This window comes from Girardinichthys multiradiatus, chromosome 11 (genome assembly GCF_021462225.1).
Source record: "Girardinichthys multiradiatus isolate DD_20200921_A chromosome 11, DD_fGirMul_XY1, whole genome shotgun sequence".
Classification (NCBI taxonomy): Eukaryota; Metazoa; Chordata; class Actinopteri; order Cyprinodontiformes; family Goodeidae; genus Girardinichthys; species Girardinichthys multiradiatus.
In genome coordinates, this window is record NC_061804.1 from 9,065,391 (window position 1) to 9,087,648 (window position 22,258).

Here is a 22,258-nt window from a genome sequence, read left to right on the forward strand (position 1 = left end):
GATGAAGTCCTTTGAGCGCCTTGTGCTCTCACACCTAAAAGACATCACCGACCCCCTCCTGGACCCCCTGCAGTTTGCCTACAGAGCCAACAGGTCTGTAGATGATGCAGTCAACCTAGCCCTTCACTTCATCCTCCGGCACCTGGACTCCACAGGAACCTATGCCAGGATCCTGTTTGTGGATTTCAGCACCATCGTCCCAGTTCTGCTACAGGAGAAGCTCTCCCAGCTGAGTGTGCCCGACTCCACCTGCAGGTGGATCACTGACTTCCTGTCTGACAGGAAGCAGCGCGTGAAGCTGGGGAAGCACGTCTCTGACTCCCTGACCATCAGCACCGGTTCCCCCCAAGGCTGTGTTCTCTCTCCTCTGCTCTTCTCCCTGTACACCAACAGCTGCACCTCCAGTCACCAGTCTGTCAAGCTTCTGAAGTTTGCGGACGACACCACCCTGATCGGACTCATCTCTGATGGTGACGAGTCCGCGTACAGATGGGAGGTGGACCATCTGTTGGACTGGTGCAGCCAGAACAACCTTGAGCTCAACGCTCTAAAGACAGTGGAGATGGTTGTGGACTTCAGGCAGAACCCAGCCCCACCTGCCCCCATCACCCTCTGTGACTCCACAATTGACACTGTGGAATCTTTCCGCTTCCTGGGAACCATCATCTCCCATGATCTCAAGTGGGAGCCAAACATCAGCTCCCTCATCAAGAAAGCCCAGCAGAGGATGTTCTTCCTGCGGCAGCTGAAGAAATTCAACCTGCCAAAGACTATGATGGTGCACTTCTACACAGCCATCATTGAGTCCATCCTCACCTCCTCCATCACCATCTGGTACGCCGCTGCTACAGCCAAGGATAAGGGCAGGCTGCAGCGTGTCATTCGGTCTGCTGAGAAGGTGATTGGCTGCAGTCTACTGTCGCTCCAGGAACTGTACACCTCCAGGACCCTGAAGTGGGCAGGGAAGATTCTGGCTGATCCCTCCCACCCCGGTCACAGACTCTTTGAGACTCTCCCCTCTGGCAGGAGGCTGCGGTCCATCCGGACCAAAACCTCACGCCACAAGAACAGTTTTTTCCCATCTGCCACCAGCCTGGTAAACAAAGCCCGGAAACCACCCTGACCCCCCCCCCCCCCCCCCCCCCCCCCCCCCCCCCCCCCCCTTTTTCTTTGCTGACAGGACACCTGTAACCTGTAACTCTATGCGTTACATTAACTCAGCTTGGACTCCTGCTTTACTTGCACTGCCATACTTGCACAATGATCACCTGCACTGTTGTATTGCTCTTGCATCTTATACTGCTCTATACTTACTCTCACTCACTTAAAACTGTGCACTTATATTTATATTATATTGTAGATATGTTTGTACTGTTTAATTTGTACTGTATTGCACCGACTACGCCAAAACAAATTCCTTGTATGTCCAAAAACGTACTTGGCAATAAAGCTTTTCTGATTCTGATTCGTCTTGGGAATGACATACAGTGCCTCATCATGAAGACCAAGGAACACACCAGGCAAGTCTGAGATACTGCTGTGGAGAAGTTCAAAGCCGGATTTGGATACAAAAATATTTCCCAAGCTTTAAACATCCCAAGGAGCACTGTGCAAGCAATCATATTGAAATGGAAGGAGTATCAGACCACTGCAAATCTACCAAGACCCGGCCATCCCTCTAAACTTTCATCTCGAACAAGGAGAAGACTGATCAGAGATGCAGCCAAGAGGTCCATGATCACTCTGGATGAACTGCAGAGATCTACAGCTGAGGTGGGAGAGTCTGTCCATAGGATAACAATCAGTCGTACACTGCACAAATCTGGCCTTTATGGAAGAGTGGCAAGAAGAAAGCCATTTCTCAAAGATATCCATAAAAACTCTCGTTTAAAGTTTGCCACGAGCCACCTGGGAGACACACCAAACATGTGGAAGAAGGTGCTCTGGTCAAATGAAACCAAAATCAAACTGTTTGGCCACAATGCAAAACAATATGTTTGGCATAAAAGCAACACAGCTCATCACCCTGAACACACCATCCCCACTGTCAAACATGGTGGTGGCAGCATCATGGTTTGGGCCTGCTTTTCGTCAGCAGGGACAGGGAAGATGGTCAAAATTGATGGGAAGATGGATGGGGCCAAATACAGGACCATTCTGGAAGAAAACCTGTTGGAGTCTGCAAGAGACCTGAGACTGGGATGGAGATTTATCTTCCAACAAGACAATGATCCAAAACATAAAGCCAAATCTACAATGGAATGGTTCACAAATAAATGTATCCAGATGTTGGAATGGCCAAGTCAAAGTCCAGACCTGAATCCAATCGAGAATCTGTGGAGAGAGCTGAAGACTGCTGTTCACGAACGCTCTCCATCCAACCTCACTGAGCTCCAGATGTTTTGCAAGGAAGAATGGGCAAGAATTTCAGTCTCTCGATGTGCAAAACTGATAGAGACAAACCCCAAGAGACTTGCAGCTGTAATTGCAGCAAAGGGTGCGCTACAAAGTATTAATGCAAGGGGGCCGAATAATATTGCACGCCCCACTTTTCAGTTTTTTATTTGTTAAAAAAGTTTGACACATCCAATAAATTTCATTCCACTTCACGATTGTGTCCCACTTGTTGATTCTTCACAAAAAATTTGAATTTTCTATCTTTATGTTTGAAGCCTGAAATGTGGCAAAAGGTTGAACATTTCAAGGGGGCCAAATACTTTCTCAAGGCACTGTATACAAGTCCTGCACAGTGGTCAGAGGGATTTTAAGCCATTCTTCTTGCAAGATAGTGGCCAGGTCACTACGTGATACAGGTGGAGGAAAACGTTTCCTGACTCGTTCCTCCAAAACACCCCAAAGTGACTCAATAATATTTAGATCTGGTGACTGTGCAGGCCATGGGAGATGTTCAACTTCACTTTCATGTTCATCAAACCAATCTTTCACCAGTCTTGCTGTGTGTATTGGTGTATTGTCATACTGATACACGGCACCACCTTCAGGATACAATGTTTGAACCATTGGATGCACATGGTCCTCTAGAATGGTTCGGTAGTCCTTGGCAGTGACGCGCCCATCTAGCACAAGTATTGGGCCAAGGGAATGCCATGATATGGCAGCCCAAACCATCACTGATCCACCCCCATGCTTCACTCTGGACATGCAACAGTCTGGGTGATACGCTTCTTTGGGGCTTCTCCACACCGTAACTCTCCCGGATGTGGGGAAAACAGTAAAGGTGGACTCATCAGAGAACAATACATGTTTCACATTGTCCACAGCCCAAGATTTGCTCTCCTTGCACCATTGAAACCGATGTTTGGCATTGGCATGAGTGACCAAAGGTTTGGCTATAGCAGCCCGGCCGTGTATATTGACCCTGTGGAGCTCCCGACGGACAGTTCTGGTGGAAACAGGAGAGTTGAGGTGCACATTTAATTCTGCCGTGATTTGGGCAGCCGTGGTTTTATGTTTTTTGGATACAATCCGGGTTAGCACCCGAATATCCCTTTCAGACAGCTTCCTCTTGCGTCCACAGTTAATCCTGTTGGATGTGGTTCGTCCTTCTTGGTGGTATGCTGACATTACCCTGGATACCGTGGCTCTTGATACATCACAAAGACTTGCTGTCTTGGTCACAGATGCGCCAGCAAGACGTGCACCAACAATTTGTCCTCTTTTGAATTCTGGTATGTCACCCATAATGTTGTGTGCATTTCAATATTTTGAGCAAAACTGTGCTCTTACCCTGCTAATTGAACCTTCACACTCTGCTCTTACTGGTGCAATGTGCAATCAATGAAGACTGGCTACCAGACTGGTCCAATTTAGCCATGAAACCTCCCACACTAAAATGACAGGTGTTTCAGTTTCATTGTCCAACCCCTGTACTTCTTACATAATCCTGTGGATTCTCAGCGAAGGCCTCTAGGTCCCATTCCATGGATTCTATGCTAACAGGAGAGTATTTCAGGGTTTCCAATGGAAATTGTTGAGTTCAAAGGTCATGGGTTCCAAGCTGCCTCCAATAGAAGTAAAATACAGTGAGATCATATGAGCCACATACAGGAATGTGCAAAAGTTTTAAACCACATCCATATTTTTTCCAGGCAGCCAGAACGCTCTTTTAGCTTTTCTGAAATTCTTTTTCTTGGGATTTTGGCAGCTTTTTAACTCATTTTAACTCGTTCTGGACCATAAAACCCCACTGTGTAGCGAGAGAAGTGAGCTTGTAGAAGGCCTCTAAAAAAAAAAAAAAAACTAGAGTCCCTGGCTAAAGTATACACACCCTTTGAAGTGTTTATTTGCCAAGTTTGTGACACAAGGAATTTGACATATGTTCCAGTTTGCTTTCAACGAAGACATTTTAAACAGGGGGGGTGGGCGGTGTTAAATAGTCTGACTTCTTAGAAGGAAAATAAGTACAGGATAAAATGAGTCAGTGAATTACCAGGAGGTTTTATTGAGCACTTACTCAGCCACTCGGTGCCAACTCTGCAGAGGTTCTCTCACTGACCAAGTCGGGGGAGGACAATGTTGTGAATAAAATAAAATGTGCATAAAATAAAGTAAACTCCATGAACAACATTAGAATATGTGTATTAGATCATTTCATTATTTATTTCCAGATAATGATCGACTAAAAGGGTAAATGTTCCTTTTGGTACAACCTGAAGGCATTTTCTGATGGACAATGATGGATCCAATCATCACGGTTATTAGTGCAACAAAGTCCTGAAGTACCTCAGAACCACATGGTTCTCCACTAGCAGAGTTTATTCACTTTTATCTGCAGAAGGCAGGAAATGTTGGCACCCTGTTTTCCAAATGATGCCGTTTGCTGTTTTACAAGCTGGAGGATCTGCCTGAGCTTCCTACCCTGCATAACCTTCCCATGTATTGGAAATGATCACCATGTGAGACAAAACTACAACTGAAACTTTAAATAGACATTTGGCTGGGTTTAAAGCTCTCTGTAATGGGATGAGTCCCGGTTCTCCAGATCTGGTTTGAGAATTGAAAGAACTAATTGAGGTCCACCTTCAGAAGGTAAAGGTTCACAGCCTTTGTTTTGGGTGACATCTGCCTGATGTCACCCAATGGATCCGAGAAAGCAGCTCCGATCCGATGTCAGCAACAGGTCTCGACCCAAAAGTCAGCTCACAGGAGAGACTTTACCAGCGCCACCATGTGGTCCACACCACAAGCTACATCCACCACCTGACCTGGAACAGTCACCTTATGGAGAGAGATGCAGAAATTAGAAGACAATCAGCACAACTGTTTCATCTTTTTGTTTATTTTTACGTTCATAGCACATCCTTGACGGAGGAAGATTTATTTTTATTCTTGGAGCGCTCTGAACCTTGCAGGGTTTCCACAGAGAGTTCGACACCTCGAATCCTGTTTAAATGCTAATGTACATCTGTGCAGGTAAATTGAAAATTTCTCTGGAGAACACGCAGGTGCAACGATTTATAACAGATTCATCGAAACAATCTTTTCAGCTGTGAAACATATAATGGACCGCCAGGTACTGGAGTTTTAGAACAACATACAGAAAATACAATCACCGGCCACTTTATTAGGTACACCTTGCTAGTACCGGGTTGGACTATCTTTTGCCTTCAGAACTGCCTTAACCCTTGGTGGCATTGATTCAACAAGGTAATGGAAACATTCCTCATTTGACATGATAGCATCACACAGATGATCACTGTGAATGTGATCATCTGTGTGATGGCTGATTTATTTGGATTTTTATGATGTCACACAAGGAAGCAGTTTGATGAGTTACCTTAAAATGCATTCTCAGGTCCCTCCATTTAACACGAATGTTTGCAATGAACCTTTTAGAAGCTTACAAAGCCATGACATCATTAAAATCCGGGTTGGTCAAATTGTTGAAATGCATAATAATTTAGCTGTATGTAAACTTCAAAATTTCGAATAATAATAAGCTTTTCTCTCATTATTCTGTCATTTATGAAATAGAAATCATTTTGCTAATTCTAACTGCCATAAAAGAGAAAAGGATTATTCTGATTAACGTGAAACGGTGAGAAAAAAAAAGGTTCTTCGTCTTTTTATACAGAACCAAACTGTCCATCAGGTCAGGGAGTCAGTTCGATCCAACTGTGTAGATACCGGTGTGCAAAGCATGGATTTATGGCACTGAACATATGACAGCCAACTAAATATTGCATCCCAGCAGTCCTAGACTGCAAACACTGACGTTGCGAAGAGGACTATGATTTAATATGTGCAGCTCTAAGAAAGATGAAGCCAGGATGGAGAGGACTGCAAAAGATGAAGCAAACCCTAAAAGCCTCAGATCTGAAAAGAATGAGTAAAATCCTTTGCATTAAATAAAATAAAATGTAGTCTGTGTTCTTACCCGCCAGGGAAAGAATTGGTCGTCTTTCTTTCCGATGCCCAAGCAGCCTCTGATGTTCTTTCCCCAAACGAACAGCTCACCTCGATCTGAAAACCCAACAGCAACATCAGCAGGCAGCAGAAGAGCTACCTACACAGGGCAACTTCAGTTCGAGACAAACAGGACTTTCTGAGATGTGATGCTACAGAGAAATCACAGCTTAGGCTTTAAAAGGCTTCACGTAATCATGCTGCAGCGCTGGGCAAAAAAACCCCATTACACAACATGGATATATTTCAAGGGTTTATTTTTGTTAATTTGATGATTGTGGCTTACAGCTAAGGAAGGAACTAGATTCAGATTTTTTTTAGAACATTTGAATAATTTATCAGACCAACAAAAATGTATGTTTAATACAGAAACTGTATGTTATGTCCAACACAATCATGGGGAAGAGTGCTGACTGGACAGATGTCCAGAAGGTAGTTATAAAGGGACAGAAGCTAACTGTTCACAGAGTGCCTCTATCCAAGCATATTATTGGAAAATGAAGTGGAAGGAAATAATATGTAGAAAGAGATCCACCAGCAACTGGGATATCTGCAGCCTTCTAGCAGATTGTGAAGCTAAATCAATTCAAGAGTTTGGGAGAGCTTCACAAGGAGTGGACTGAGGCTGGAGTCAGAGCATCAAGATCCATCACGCACAGACGGATCGAGAACAAAAGCTACAGCTGCCACACTCCTTGTGTTAAACTGCTTCTGAACCAGAGCAAGAAGTGTCTTACCAGGACTAAGGAGAAGAAGAACTGGACTGATGCTCAGTGGTGAAAAATCCTCTTTTCAGATGAAAGTAAAGTTTGCATTTCATTTGGAAATTAAGGTCCCTGAGTCTGGAGGAAGAGTGGAGTGAAACAGAATCCACGTTGCTTGAAGTCCAGTGTGAAGTTTCCACAGTCTGTGATAAGTTAGGGTACCATGCCATCTGCTAGTTCTGGTCCACTGGGTTTTCTGAAGTCCACAGTCAATACAGCCATCAACAAGAACATTTTAGAGCGCTTCATGCTTCCTTCTGCTGACCAGCTTTATGGAGATGCTGATTTCATTTTCCAGCAGTACTTGGTACCGGCCCACACTGCCAAAGGTACCAAAAGCTGGTCCATTGACCATGGTGTTACTGTGCTTAATTGGTCAGCAAACTGACCTGACCAGAACCCCATATAGAATCTATGGAGTTCTGTCAAGAAGAAGATGAGAGACACCAGAACCAACAATGAAGATGACCTGAAGGCTTCTATCAAAACCAGCTGGACTTCCTGAACACCTCATCAGAACCACAGGCTGATCTCCTCCATGCTGCGTTGCACTGATGCAGTAATTCATGCAAAGGAGCCCCAAACAAGTACTGAGTGCAGATACTAGACAGTACATGGTCAAACTGTTCAGCAGTATTTCGATACTAAAAATGTTTTTTTTCCTTAGTTGGATGTAATAATGTAATTTCTGAGAAGCATTATCTGTAAGCCAAAATCATCCAAACTAACAGAAATAAACACTTGAAATATATAACAGTGTGGAATGAGTATATAAACATAAGATATAAACTTCACTTTTTATATTTATTGATTAAATTAAAGCAATTCTGATATGATATTGTAATGTACTGATCAATATGGGTGCTGACCTGCTGTCAACAGAGAAGTGTCGAATTTAAGAAATGTTTTGTGTTTAATCAAAAAATGTGGTACATCTTAAAATGATAATTCAATAATATTTCAAATAAAATTTAGGGGATACAAAAAATATCAGCTGGTTGAAATTTAGTTTCTGTAACAGAATAAAGGATCTGGTGCGTGGCCTCAAAGCTTCAATTGGATAATCTTACAATGAGGCCAGCTGACTCATGTTTCCGTTTCTACTTCTTAAAAACATTTGACAACTGAAGGTTTCTGAGCCTCACCTGTCACTGCTGCAAAATGGCTGAGGCCACACCTAATCCTGACCACAGCCGCAGAGGGGCTGAACTCCGAGCGTCCAAACAGAGTCGGAGGAATCAACTCTGGGGACGAAGACTCGGATAGCTTTGGACCTTTTCCCAGAATGCCGTAGCCCCAAACAAACACCTCTCCCCTTTCTGGAAGAACTCAGAAATTAGGATACGAAGGTTTCAGTTAAATCTGCCTGAATGAATCTGCATTTATAAACGTTTCCGTCCTTACAACGAACACTTGATCCAGTTAAAGGAAACAAACCATCGCTCTGTGGACTCACCGTTGAGAACAGCAACCTGGGTCCCGCCACATGCTGCCTGAACCACCTTTCCACAGCCTTTCAGAGGGAGATGACGTGGAGAGTTCATCTGAGCAGTGAGGACATGGTGATGATGGTCAACAGTACTACCTAACACCCTTCATGCGTTTCCACATGGACGTATTTAAGCTGCCGCAGTGATATTCGGCTTAATTATCCCACTAACTCTCATCCAAGATGGATCATCTACAAGCATTTTATTTTATAAACAAACGCTACCCAGGGTGTATGAAAACAGACCTGGTCCTTACCTGCTTCTATTTTCTTTTTCTTTTTTTAATCAAACACACAACAGGTTCCACCCTGTCAAACAAACATAAAGCCAAAATGCAGAAGTTCCATGTAAAAAAAAACTAAGTACAATGTTGAATGATGGGTTGTACCTAGTTTTACACACCCTGTTTTTGGAATGACTCTAAAACTGACAAACTAACTAATGACTGTACAGGCAGACTCTGACTGAACGCTAAAGGCAACAAACAATGAACTGAAATCAGTGTAATGAAGAGCTCCATTTCCTCTGTGTAAAACAGCCTTTTAGCTGAAGACAGCATGAAATTGAGGCATGTGACATCGCCCGGTACGGCGGAGCCGGGGTCCCACCCTGGAGCCAGGCCTGGGGACGGGACTCGTCAGAGAGCGCCTGGTGGCTGGGTTGCTCCTCGCGGGACCCGGCTGGGCCAAGCCCGAACGAGAGACGCAAGACCAGCCCCCAGTGGGCCCACCACCTGCAGGGGGAACCGTGAGGGACCGGAGCAAAGAGGATTGGGCGGCGAACAATGGTGGAGACCTCGGCGGCCCGATCCCCGGATGCTTAGGCTGGCTCTAGGGACGTGGAATGTCACCTCGCTGGGGGGGAAGGAGCCTGAGATCGTGCGGGAGGTCGAGCGATATCGACTAGAAATAGTCGGGCTCGCCTCCACGCACAGCGTGGGCTCTGAAACCCGTCTCCTTGAGAGGGGTTGGACTCTCTTCTACTCTGGAGTGGCCCACGGGGAGAGGCGGCAGGCTGGTGTGGGTTTGCTTGTTGCCCCCCAGCTCAGCCGTCTAGTGTTGGGGTTTACCCCGGTGGATGAGAGGGTCGCATCCCTGCGCCTTCGGGTTGGGGAGAGGTCTCTGACTATCATTTCAGCCTACGGGCCGAATGGTAGTGCGGAGTACCCAGCTTTCTTGGCCTCCCTGTCGGGGGTGCTGGATAGTGCCCCTCCTGGGGACTCCATTATTCTGCTGGGGGACTTCAACACCCATGCGGGAAACAAAAGTGACACCTGGAGTGGCGTGAATGGGAGGAATGGCCTCCCTGATCTGAATCCGAGTGGTGTTTTGTTATTGGACGTCTGTGCTAGTCACAGATTGTCCATAATGAACACCATGTTCAAACAAAAGGGTGTCCATCAGTGCACTTGGCACCAGGATACCCTAGGCAGGAGGTCGATGATCGACATTGTTGTCGTATCATCAGACCTTCGGCCGCATGTTTTGGACACTCGGGTGAAGAGAGGGGCTGAGCTGTCCACTGATCACCACCTGGTGGTGAGTTGGATCCGCTGGTGGAGGAGAAAGCCAGGCAGACTTGACAGGCCCAAGCGCATAGTGAGGGTCTGCTGGGAACATCTGGCGGACCCCTTGGCCAGGGATGTATTCAACTCTCACCTCCGGGAGAGCTTTGACCAGATTCCGAGGGATGTTGGAGACATAGAGTCCGAGTGGACCATGTTCTCTGCATCTATTGTCGATGCTGCTGCCCGTAGCTGCGTCCGTAAGGTCTGCAGTGCCTGTCGCAGCGGCAATCCCCGAACCCGGTGGTGGACACCGGCAGTAAGGGACGCTGTCAAGCTGACGAAGGAGTCCTATCGGCTGTGGTTGGCTTGTGGGACTCCTGAGGCGGCTGACGGGTACCGTGGGGCCAAGCGTGCCACTGCCCAGGCGGTTGCAGAGGCAAAAACTCGGACCTGGAAGGAGTTCGGTGAGGCCATGGAGAAGGACTACCGGTTGGCCCCGAAGCGATTCTGGCAAACCGTCCGGCGCCTCAGGATGGGGAAGCAGTGCTTCGCCAACACTGTTTACAGTGGGGGTGGGAGGCTGCTGACCTCGACTGGGGATATTATCGGGCGGTGGAAGGAGTACTTCGAGGATCTTCTCAATCCTGCCATCACGCATTCCCCGGTGGAAACAGAGGCTGGGTACTCGGTGTTGGACTCTTTCATCACCCAGGCTGAAATCACCGAGGTGGTTAAAAAGCTCTGCGGTGGCAGGGCTTCGGGGGTGGATGAGATCCGCCCTGAGTACCTCAAGTCTTTGGATGTTGTGGGGCTGTCATGGTTGACACGCCTCTTCAACATTGCGTGGCGGATGGGGACAGTACCTCTGGATTAGCAGACTGGGGTGGTGGTCCCCCTAAATAAGAAGGGTGACCGGAGGGTGTGTTCCAACTATAGGGGGATCACACTCCTCAGCCTCCCTGGTAAGGCCTACGCCAGGGTATTGGAGAGGAGAGTCCAGCGGATAGTCGAACCTCGGCTTCAAGAGGAGCAGTGTGGTTTTCGTCCCGGCTGTGGAACACTGGACCAGCTCTATACCCTCTACAGGGTGCTCGAGGGTTCATGGGAGTTTGCCCAACCGGTCCACATGTGTTTTGTGGACCTGAAGAAAGCATTCGACTGTGTCCCTTGTGATGCCCTGTGGGGGGTGCTCCAGGAGTATGGAATCGGGGGCCCTTTATTAGGGGCCATCCGGTCCCTGTACGAGCGGAGCAGGAGTTTGGTTCGCATTGCCGGCACTAAGTCGGACCTGTTCCCGGTGCGTGTTGGACTCCGGCAGGGCTGCCCTTTGTCACCGGTCCTGTTCATATCTTTTATGGACAGGATTTCTAGGCACAGCCAAGGGCCGGAGGGGGTCTGGTTAGGGGACCAGAGGATTTCATCTCTTCTTTTTGCAGATGATGTGGTCCTGCTGGCCCCCTCTAGCCAAGACCTACAGCATGCACTGGGGCGGTTTGCAGCCGAGTGTGAAGCAGCAGGGATGAAAATCAGCTCCTCCAAGTCTGAGGCCATGGCTTTTGACCGGAAAAGGGTGGCTTGTCCTCTTCAGGTTGGAGGGGAGTTCCTGCCTCAAGTGGAGGAGTTCAAATATCTCTGGGTCTTGTTCACGAGTGAGGGAAGAATGGAGCAGGAGATTGACAGACGGATCGGTGCGGCTGCCACAGTAATGGGGGCGCTGTGCCGGTCTGTTGTGGTGAAGAGAGAGCTGAGCCGAAAAGCGACGCTCTTGATTTACTGGTTGGTCTGCGTTCCTACCCTCACCTATGGCCATGAACTTTGGGTCATGACCGAAAGAACGAGATCCCGGATACAAGCGGCTGAAATGAGCTTCCTCCGTAGGGTGGCCGGGCACTCCCTTAGAGATAGGGTGAGGAGCTCGGCCATCCGGGAGAGTCTCGGAGTACAGCCGCTGCTCCTCCACATCGAGAGGAGCCAGTTGAGGTGCCTCTGGCATCTATACTGGATGCCTCCTGGACGCCTTCCTCGGGAGGTGTTCCAGGCACGTCCCACTGGGAGGAGGCCCAGGGGACGGCCCAGGACACGCTGGAGGGACTATGTCTCTTGGCTGGCCTGTGAACGCCTTGGGCTCCACCCGGAGGAGTTGGAGGAGGTGTCTGGAGAGAGGGACGTCTGGGTGTCTCTGCTGAGGCTGCTGCCCCCACGACCCGGTCCCGGATGAAGTGGAAGATGACGAGTATGAGCATGAAGGAAACCTGACTGTCATAACATTTGCATACTAATGAGGGCCAAAAAAGTCTAAATTCTAAAAATAAATAGGTTGTTAAATAAATACTTCTACATGTAATTTAGATAAAACTGGAACTACATTAAAAGATAGATGCATTTATAATCTGGTGCCAGAAGACATTTAATTAAATGTTAAGAGAAGCGTATTAAATTTATCATTAAATGTGGCAGAACGTGGCATGAGGGTGGAGTGGGAGACTATTTGTCCTCCATGCAGCAGTTTGGGGTTTATCTCTGTCTGACCACTTTCTGTTTACCGTCAGTAAAGGCCAGCAGTGCCAACAATAATCTTAAAAAACTGAAAATAATTCATTAAATTTGTCCTTATTAAATGATAAAGGTGTTTCTGATTATTTTATTTATTGGTTTAATTAGATTAACTTATTTATTTCTGACTCTTGTGTTTCACCACATCATGAATTAGTTTAATTCATCATCCTCTCATATTAAAGTCAGTGGGTGGGGCTAACACTGCTTTATGTAAGCTGATTGGTCTGGTGTGAAACTGCTGTACAGGTCAACCAATTAAAGGTCAGATGCCGATCAACTTTCATGATAGACTGTAGCTCAGGAAGGAAATGATAAAAAATATATTTAAATACGTATTTATTATATATGTTGTATAATTTTACTTAATGATGTTGACTTTTTCTAGTTGCGTATTTAATATTTAATTTACATAACTACAGATATTTTTGTTTATTCTGTGAATATATTACATATTTAAGTGATTACTAAAATTAAATAAATGTTTATTTAACATGTTATTTGACTTGAGACTTTTTTCTAATTCGAATATTCTCTGAACACCTGCAGATCTGTTTGAACTAAGCAAATTAACCTGGAAGACAGAGGCAGCTTTGCACATTAAAATTAATACATAGTTATATCTTACTTAAACCCATGTCTGAGATATTCTTGGTTTTTTCCAAAACATTGGAATCTATTTCTTTATAAATCGACTATAAATACACAAGGTTTAATTTGTCCAACAGGAAATTTAAAATCTTTATGTAAGTTCTCACACACCGAGGTAAACCGATGCAGCACAGAACAAATCCAAACGTAAGGAACTTCCATTGTTGATGACCAAAACTCATGAACATGAAGATAAAAACTGATTTTAATACCTAAACATGCAACTTTCACAGAAAGAAGTCATTGAAAATAAAACATGCTTGGCGTGTAGGTTAAACTTGAAACCCGCTTCCAGTGCCTGAACCGATAAGCTCCCTGCTGCAAACACAGATACCTTGTTGAAAACATCATCAGTATAAGGCGTTGGAACCGGGGGGGGACGTGTCCCCCCAATATTAGAGATAGACGCCCTGAAGCTATTTTGTATATTTAGGAGCAGCAATGCAGCAGCACAAACAGAAAAAGTAGAGGATGGTACAGGGCTGGAGATTAGGTCTTAAAATAAATCAGTGAACACTTTTAATGTCAGGGTTAGGATATACTATTAACAGATTTGACAGAGTATGAGCCTAAACACATCTGCAAATCAGTTACAAATCTTCATGCATAAGAAAAGCTGCAACAGATGCTGCTTTTTTATCTTTTGTAAGTCAAGATACTGTATATTACCATATGATGCCATGCAGGGACATCAAGGGTATGAGGCATTTTAGACCAATAAAACATGTTAAACCATTAACGGATCTGTAAGGTTTCCAATATGTGTCCCCCCCAATGTTTAACTCGTTCCTACATCCTTGAACATCAGACCTCCTCACCTGCGTGGACTCTGTGGCTAAGGTCAGCTGTCTGTACTCTGAGTTTCCCCAGCCAAACAGCTGACCGTCTCTGGAAACAGCCAGGCTGCAGTCTCCATACGTACTGATCTGCTGCACCTCCACGCCGCCGAGGTCGCCTCCCACTTCCACCGGACTGGAGCTGATGCTGTGGTGGCCCAAACCTGGGATAAATGTCAGATGGCCAAACAGTCAGACTCTGGAGCAAACTGTGGAGATGTTATTCTTTATTTTAATTAAAACCTTAAACATTTAAAAAATCCTTGCAAAGATGTTCATATCCTGGGCCATTTTGCCACATTATGACCACAAACTTCACTATTTTGTGCAGGGATTGTATGTGATAGTCCAAGATGCAGTAGAGAATCTTAAATCTTCCTGATAGAGGATGTAATCAAATGTAGGATTGTATATAATTACAAAATAAATATAAAATTGTCACAACTAATAATAAACAAGACCAAATTAGTTTGACCACTTAAATTCTTGGTTATAACAAAATACAATAATGCAGCTTAATAATAAAACTGAATCCTTGGATTTTAAAGCTAAAGCTGAGTGAATCTGACCGACCCGTCTGACCATCGGCTCCCCATCCACAGGAAAACACCTTCCCTGTGTCGGTGAGGAACAAGCTGTGGTCCTGCCCACACGCCACCTGGAAAATAAAGCCTAAAATCAGGAGCTGCTGCCCAGTTTCACCTTCACACAGGTGTAAATATTAGATCAACCCAGCAGGATTCAAATAAAAGACAACAATGATGTCGATATTTTAAGCGTATTTCTGACGTGTCCAGTAGACGTCAGAAGCATCAGCATCACTGCTCACCTGGACCACCCTGCTGCTGAAGCCTTCGATCCTGTGAATGACGTGGCTGCCGCTGATGAAACAGGAGAAACACAAACAATCTGTTCATCACTGAGGGAAAACAGCACCATCAGGAGGCTACCACTGTTACTGGAGGTCCTCCACATTTTTCTGTACAGTGGATTCATCTGATGCCAGAAGACAGACGTGGTAATCCAAGACAACAAAGGAAAGTGTTCAAACAACAAATTCCAGATGGAGCACTTTTTAATGTTAATTTTAACATTTTATAGAAAACAATGTAGAAAATATTGATAAAAATTGCTGTAAAAGAGGAAACAAGGAAGTCTGGCAGCTTGGTCTAAGAATCTGATCTAAGATTACTACCAAACCTGTAGTATCAAGAAAAAACTGAAATAGAACCTGTCTGACGACATGAAGTAGGCTAAAAGATCTCAAAAAGGAACATCATGCCCTGATCTAAAGAAATTAAAGAACAGATAAGAAACAATGTCACTCACATCTATCAGCCTGGAAACATTTACAACGGCACTTCTAAGACTTTAGGGCTCCAGAGAACCACAGTAAGAACCATTATCCACAGAACAGAGGAGAACCTTCCCAGGAGTGTCTGTCCTACCAGAATTACTCATCATGACGCATCATCCTGGATGTCATAAAAGAACCCAGAGAAACATCTAAACTCAGCAGGTTTCACTTGTTTCAGTTAAGGTCAGGGTTCATGATTTAACAATAAGAAAGAGAGACTGGACACAGTCTCCATGGGAGAGTTCTAACGCCAGAACCACTGCTAACCCTAAAGAACACAAAGGCCCGTCTCACATTTACCAAAATACATCTTGATGAACCCAAACATTTTGGGAAAATATTCTGTGGACTGATGAGACAAAAGGAGAACATTTTGGAGAATGTGTTTCTCCTTACATCTGGTGTAAAAGTAGCAGCAGACGTGGTGGTGGTAGTGTGATGGTCTGGGGCCTCTGTGGTTCTTCAGTAGAAGGACAACTTGACATAATTAATGGAACCAGGAATGCTGCTCTCTAAAATCCTAAAGGAGAAAGTCCGGGACAGTCAGTATGTGACCTTAAGATGATGTTCAGTTTGGTTGTGCAACAGGAAAATGATCTAACACAGACCAGCAAGTCCACCACTGATTGGCAAAGGATTCTGGACTGGCAGGTCCGGGCTTATGTCCGATTGAGATCCTGTGGCATGACCTTAAACAGGCTGTTCATGCTGGAAAACCCTCCAATATGTCTGAATTAAAACAATTCTGCAAGGCAGAGTGAGCCAAAATTCATCCACCATCGTGTAAACGCATCATAGCCAGTTATCACCAACATTTAATGGCAGTTGTTGCAACCAACAGCCATAAAAAAAACTGATATTAGGTTTAGGGAGCAATTACTTTTTCCACATAAGGCCAGTTTGGTTTGGACAGCATTTGACCTGAAAAAATTAAATCATTTAAAAACTGCTTTTTGTATTTACTCAGATCATCCATCTCTGACATAAAGATTTGTTTAAAGATTTCTAATATTTAAGTGACAAAAAAAGCACAAACAGAAGGAATCTGACAGGGGTTGAATACTTTTTCAAATCACTGTAAATGCTGGCTATGCTGCTGCTTTCTCTGTGGTTAATATACTCTTAGGTGTGACCACAGACCTGTAGACTTCTTCTTCAACTATCGTCCTCCCACACTGGCCGTATGCGTTGTTCCCCATACTGAACACTGAAGACGGACAGCAGAAAGAGGAAGAGGAGACAGAACGCAACGTCAAGACAGAAAGTTAAATGACAACAATAGGTTTCTATTGGAGGCGCTGGCCCAATATATTAGATAAACATAAAATAAAGGATTATTGTTCAAATCAAATAAATGGAAAATGAAAACCATCTAATAATCTATGTAATAATCTTCTGCAGAACATTGGTTTGGGTCGGCCAGGACTCATAATTCTCTTTTCAAATAAAAAAAACAAATCACGGCCAACCAATTACCGGTTTCGCTTCCAAACATTCTCCTGGGCAGCTTAAAGTGCTTAAATATTAAATGTACACTAACAGGAAATGGTTGTTGGACCATCTGAACATGTGCTTACTGAATGCAGCAGACAACATCAATGGGCTTTTTGGATGAAGATCCAACAGCTGCCTCAAAATAAATCCTTTTCATTCACAGACAGATGGATAATATAAAAAGGAAAACAGGACCAGAGGACTTTCTTCTCGATAATTCCTCATGGTGATGTGCATCTCTCACCTCCCTCCTGGTCGGTGAGGACCAGGGAGTGGGCCCGGCCGCAGGAGACCTGGACCACCCTGGTCTGCTGAGGCTGGATGAGAGGCAGGGCCACCGGAGATGGCTCCAAGACGTAATCATAGCTATTATCTGGACACAGGAAGCAAGACAACACATGCCTTCAGACGTTCACCATTTGGAAAAGGTTCATTTATCTCAAAGTATCTACAGTGCTGTAAAACGTTTGAAATAATCTATACTTTTTAGATTTTTTTTTAAACTAAGTTTGTAGAAATATTTCATAAAGTGCTCAACAACATTTAGTCCAGAAGTCTTACACAACCATCTTTAACAGAACATTTTATGTTTAATCAACACAACACCAGGTGGGCCACTACAGTACAACCAGGAATTACAGACTTATTATTTTTTTTAATCTAGACAAAGGGAAAGTTTTCAAACATATTTGTCATTTTTATTATGCGATATTTAGGTACATAAGTATTCACGCCACTTAAGGTTGACAATGATTATAAGAGCAGAAACCAAGCAGTGAAGTCAAAGGCATTTTTTGAAGACCTCCCAAAGATTAACCTCCTTTTCACGTCGCAGCACAAACCTTTATGGGATTTTTACAGAACTTCAGACAAAAAAGTGCATAAACAAACAAGTCATTATTTGATTTGTTTACAGACTAAAACAGTCAGACGTTTCAGTTTTGACACATTTAACGAACAGGACAGAAAAAAAAAAAACCATGTAGATTTTTCAGTAACTGCAGTATAAATAAAGGAAAAAAAGTCTGATTTTAGACCCTGACTGACTGATTAGAGAACTATAGGTTTTATGGCTAATGTATGAATCTTCTGTTTCTACTGCCTTCTTTAAAGCAAGAAGAAAAGCATCAACTAAGTTTTACCAAAAACACACGAGGGTCTTAAAATGCATGACTGTGTCCCAGCAGAAAAACAGATGCTGTCTGCCTGAGAACTCTTATCTTCTAGAAAAGGTGTCCAGATATACCCACAGTTTACAACAGCTGTTCTAGTTAATAATATATCTAAGAGGAGAACAAGGAGGCAGCAATCTGGCTAATATCTTACGGCGGCTGTGTTGTGTGCGCTGGAAGCCCAGCTGGGAGTCTTTGTTCAGGCCCATTCCCCAAAGTTTGGTCACATCTTTGGTTGAAGATGCCATGAGAGTGAAACCGTAACCACAAGCAGCAGATGAAATCTGCAACAGAAGAGCACAAGTCTTTTAAAATCACTTCAAGACACTGTTTCTAAAATAGGAAGCAAAGATCAGGTGGAAATGATTAAAATGTAAATTTTTGGACCCATTTGAAATTAGAATACAAATAAACCCACCTTTAATTTTTTTTTACTATTCACAGATTTTTCACTAATAAGGCAGAAAATAAGTTCACTAAAAGTACGGGTAAAACTGAAATATTCAATCTGTGGAGGAAACTGTACTCAAGTAGGCACATTTTAAAGATGCTAAGGGAAATTAATGATTTAAAAATGAAAACATCTACATTTCGCTTAAGTAGGAACATGAACCCCGTAAGATCTACCTGCTCTGCGGTCTCCAGGCGGTACGGAGTAAACTGATATTTGCGGGGCTTTATCCTGCCGCTGTCCGGCACTACGAAGCTGGGAATCCCCAGCGCCCCAGTGAAGCTGAAGCCCCACACAAACACTTTGTGGGTCGGCTGTCTGTGTTCGCCCACGTACTGAAACACCGGCCCACCGCTGCTCTTCTCCTGCGGTCTGGAGGCTCTGCTGAGTGTCGCATAGCCGCACACATGGAGGGCTGGACCCATGTGGCGAGGGCAGAGTCGAACACATGGGAGAACCATCCTACAGGAAGCAGCAGAGGAACACCAATAACATTAAGGAGGTTTAAAAGTGCCAGTTTAAAAAGCTGATAAAATCATAATTATTTTCATACATTAGGTTACACTTTAAACAGCTATTTAAATAATATCAGCATTGTCACACAATAATCATGTAGAAATGGTTTTAAATGTACACATGAAAAAATGAAACATAACAGTTGTCATTGTTTTATAGTTTATAATTAGTTTTTTTCTAAATGCAAGCAGATTCACATTAATGATGATAAAATTTTGTTTAACTATGATAAAATACTACAACTAAAAAACTTTACAATAAATGTTAATGTAGCCGTGCAGCTAATGCCTGAAAACAAGTTTCCTTCATGTTTTCATTCCAAAATTTCACATTCTTCTAAAATTTCTTGATTTCTTTCTGCTTTTTATTAAATTCTAGACATTTGAGTAAAAAGTAATGACTTTGGTACTCTGGCAGATACGGATGGACATTTATGGTATTGTTTATCATGATCGAACACTGAAAAATAAATGTGTGTGATTTGTTTCAGTAAACTGCACACCGTAAGTTCATTAAACTCATTCATTTTGTTATAGAGCCACTATGGTTTCTCCACATCAACACTGCCAATTAATCCTGACTCCAAGGAGGCACCGAGTAAAGCTGGGGTCTCCAACACCAGTCCTGGAGAGCTCCTGTCCGGAACCTTTTTGATGCATCCCTGTTCCAACACACCTGAATCAAACGAGTGGCCCCTTACCAGGTCTCTGTAGAAACCGATGAGGTGTTGAGGATTTAATTCTGCCATTTGTTTCGGTGTGTTGAAGTAGGGTTGCATCTAAAAGTTATGGAATAAGAGCTCAAGAGGACTGAAGTTAAAGACCCCTGGGTCTAAATGGGTAACGGGTCTAAATAACAGTCTAAACTTGTAGATAAAACAAACAGAATAAACTTGTGCAAAACTATCTTAAACAACCGAGTTATTTGTTGGTTTATCACTCAATCCATTACCAACAGCTTTCAAATAAAGTTCAAATATGCTAACATTTCTAGTTAAAACGTATTTAACGTTTTCTAACAGTTGAAAAAAGACATGCTAAATTATCCCACCAATGAGAATTAGAAGGGTTTTATGTATTGTATCAAGGCCGAACTATAGTACAACTACTCTTCACACATATAAACCAATTCAACTTGTAGTTAAACCATATTTTCGGGAGCATTTAAATAAAGTTTAAATTGGCAGAAAAAGAATATGGAATTGCACAAACCGCTCCGCGTCTTACCGAAGTAGGCTCTAAACTCACCTTAACGGATTAAGTGGCGTTTCTTCCCGTACAACTGATACATTTATAATATAGAGTACATAAAACGTTTTACTGTCATTATAGTTTACTTTCAGCTAAATGAGACAAAGCGCACATTTCCGGTGCAATTCTCCTCACAGTAAATATTAGTTCCATTCATGGAGCACAGCTCCACCTGCTGGAGTGGAGGATATTACGCCACGACTCTGAATGTCACGTTTATGTCACAGGTCCTAATATTAATATAATAATAATAACAGCTATAATGATGATAATAATTATTATTACTACTATTATAATAACAAATAATAATAAAGAACAACAACAATAATTATTATTATTGTTATTCTTTGTTGTTGTTGTTGTTGTTAATATTAAATACCTCAATAATAAATAATAAAACTGTCCAGTTGAATTTTCATGGAACCTGTCTAAATGTAAAATGAATATAGAATTAAGTTCATATCAACATCACCATAACAAAAAGAAATAATATAAACAAAATGACACACAATAAGTGCCACAATAGATTAAACATAGTTGTGTAAAGTTTACCAGAACTGCTTTGATGGAAACGGCCTCTTAAAGACACAAAAATAAATGACCAAAAAAAATAAAGAAAAAAAAAGTTTAAAAAAACATTTAAAAAAACTATTTACAGCAGTAATCAAAAAACAGAAGCAATGCAAATTGCTGCATCAGGAACTAACTTTGCACTGCTGGATGCAAAGTTTGAGTCTAATGATAGAAATGACCACGATAGAGTGCAAAAGCAACAAGCGTGAATGAAAACCAAAGTGAAAACTAAAGTTTACCCCATCAGTAATTTTTATATCTTCTGTATCATCTCAATCCACCATTTGACTGTATTTTCTTACTTTACACATTTTGCTGCAGAGTACAGACTACAATTTGTTTTTATATAATATATATGCATGTGAAGCAAGAAAAGCAGTTCAGTTTGGATATCTGTTTGCTTCGACTCTACATCATCAGCCAACAATCTGCTGTCGTACCAGATTACAGCTGATGTGGAAACAAGTTAATGCTGCAGGACAGTCAGTCAGGTGAGAGTTTGACCTTGACCTCACGGCTGATCAGCCTGCATCAACAGAGGCTGAATGAGATGCCAGGTGAGTCATGTGGAAGCTCCTCACCTGAGTCAACTCTGCAGCTGGTTCGAAGCCGTCTGTGCAGAAGTACGTCAAACATGGAGTTAATGGCTTCTTAAAGTCTTCCAGAGTGAGAGTCTGGCTGTCAGGCAGAAACTCCTCTTCCACAGCTGCAGTTCATCTGATTGTAGTTTTGCATGCAGTATAAGTGTTTACGTTTGCTCTGGTTGTCTCAGGATAAATTAACTTTGTCATTCTGCACTTGACACGCAGAAAAAAGTGTTCATTAAAGAGAACAATCCTAAAAATCATTTCAAATTACATCATGACAATTAAATAGCAAGAATTAAACCATAAAAAAACAATATAAATAAATTAGCATGCAAAAAAAACAGTTGCTTTATTGTAAGAAAAATATTTAGAACCACATATGAAAGAAAAAAAAATATCTTCCATAATTACTGTAACAACTATTTTAAAAGGGTTAGATGAGTGAGTTTAGTTTGGAAGAAGAACCAGACAGAAAACCTTTGGCATGAATCAGAATGGAGACTGTAAGGCAAGGCAAGTTAATTTGCATTACATCATTCATACACAAGGCTATCCAAAGTCCTTTGAGTGAAATAAAAGGCAAGACATCAAAATGACAAAAACTTTTAGGCTTTAAAAGCATAAAAAGTAA

The 22,258-nt window shown here is 43.1% G+C and overlaps 1 protein-coding gene across 1 annotated transcript; it reads right to left on the reverse strand.

Moving 5' to 3' along the window:
* Positions 1 to 4,438: 4,438 nt before the first annotated feature.
* rcc1l (RCC1 like) lies at positions 4,439 to 20,644 on the reverse strand. Its single transcript, XM_047379820.1, has 12 exons — positions 20,465 to 20,644; positions 18,878 to 19,163; positions 18,405 to 18,534; positions 17,323 to 17,451; positions 16,725 to 16,791; positions 15,057 to 15,108; positions 14,801 to 14,885; positions 14,210 to 14,391; positions 8,647 to 8,734; positions 8,336 to 8,509; positions 6,398 to 6,483; positions 4,439 to 5,238 (listed from the first exon to the last, which is right to left on the reverse strand). Exons 2-12 carry the CDS (start codon positions 19,160 to 19,162, stop codon positions 5,161 to 5,163), a joined length of 1,356 nt encoding a protein of 451 aa, XP_047235776.1. The 5' UTR covers position 19,163; positions 20,465 to 20,644; the 3' UTR covers positions 4,439 to 5,160.
* Positions 20,645 to 22,258: the final 1,614 nt, after the last annotated feature.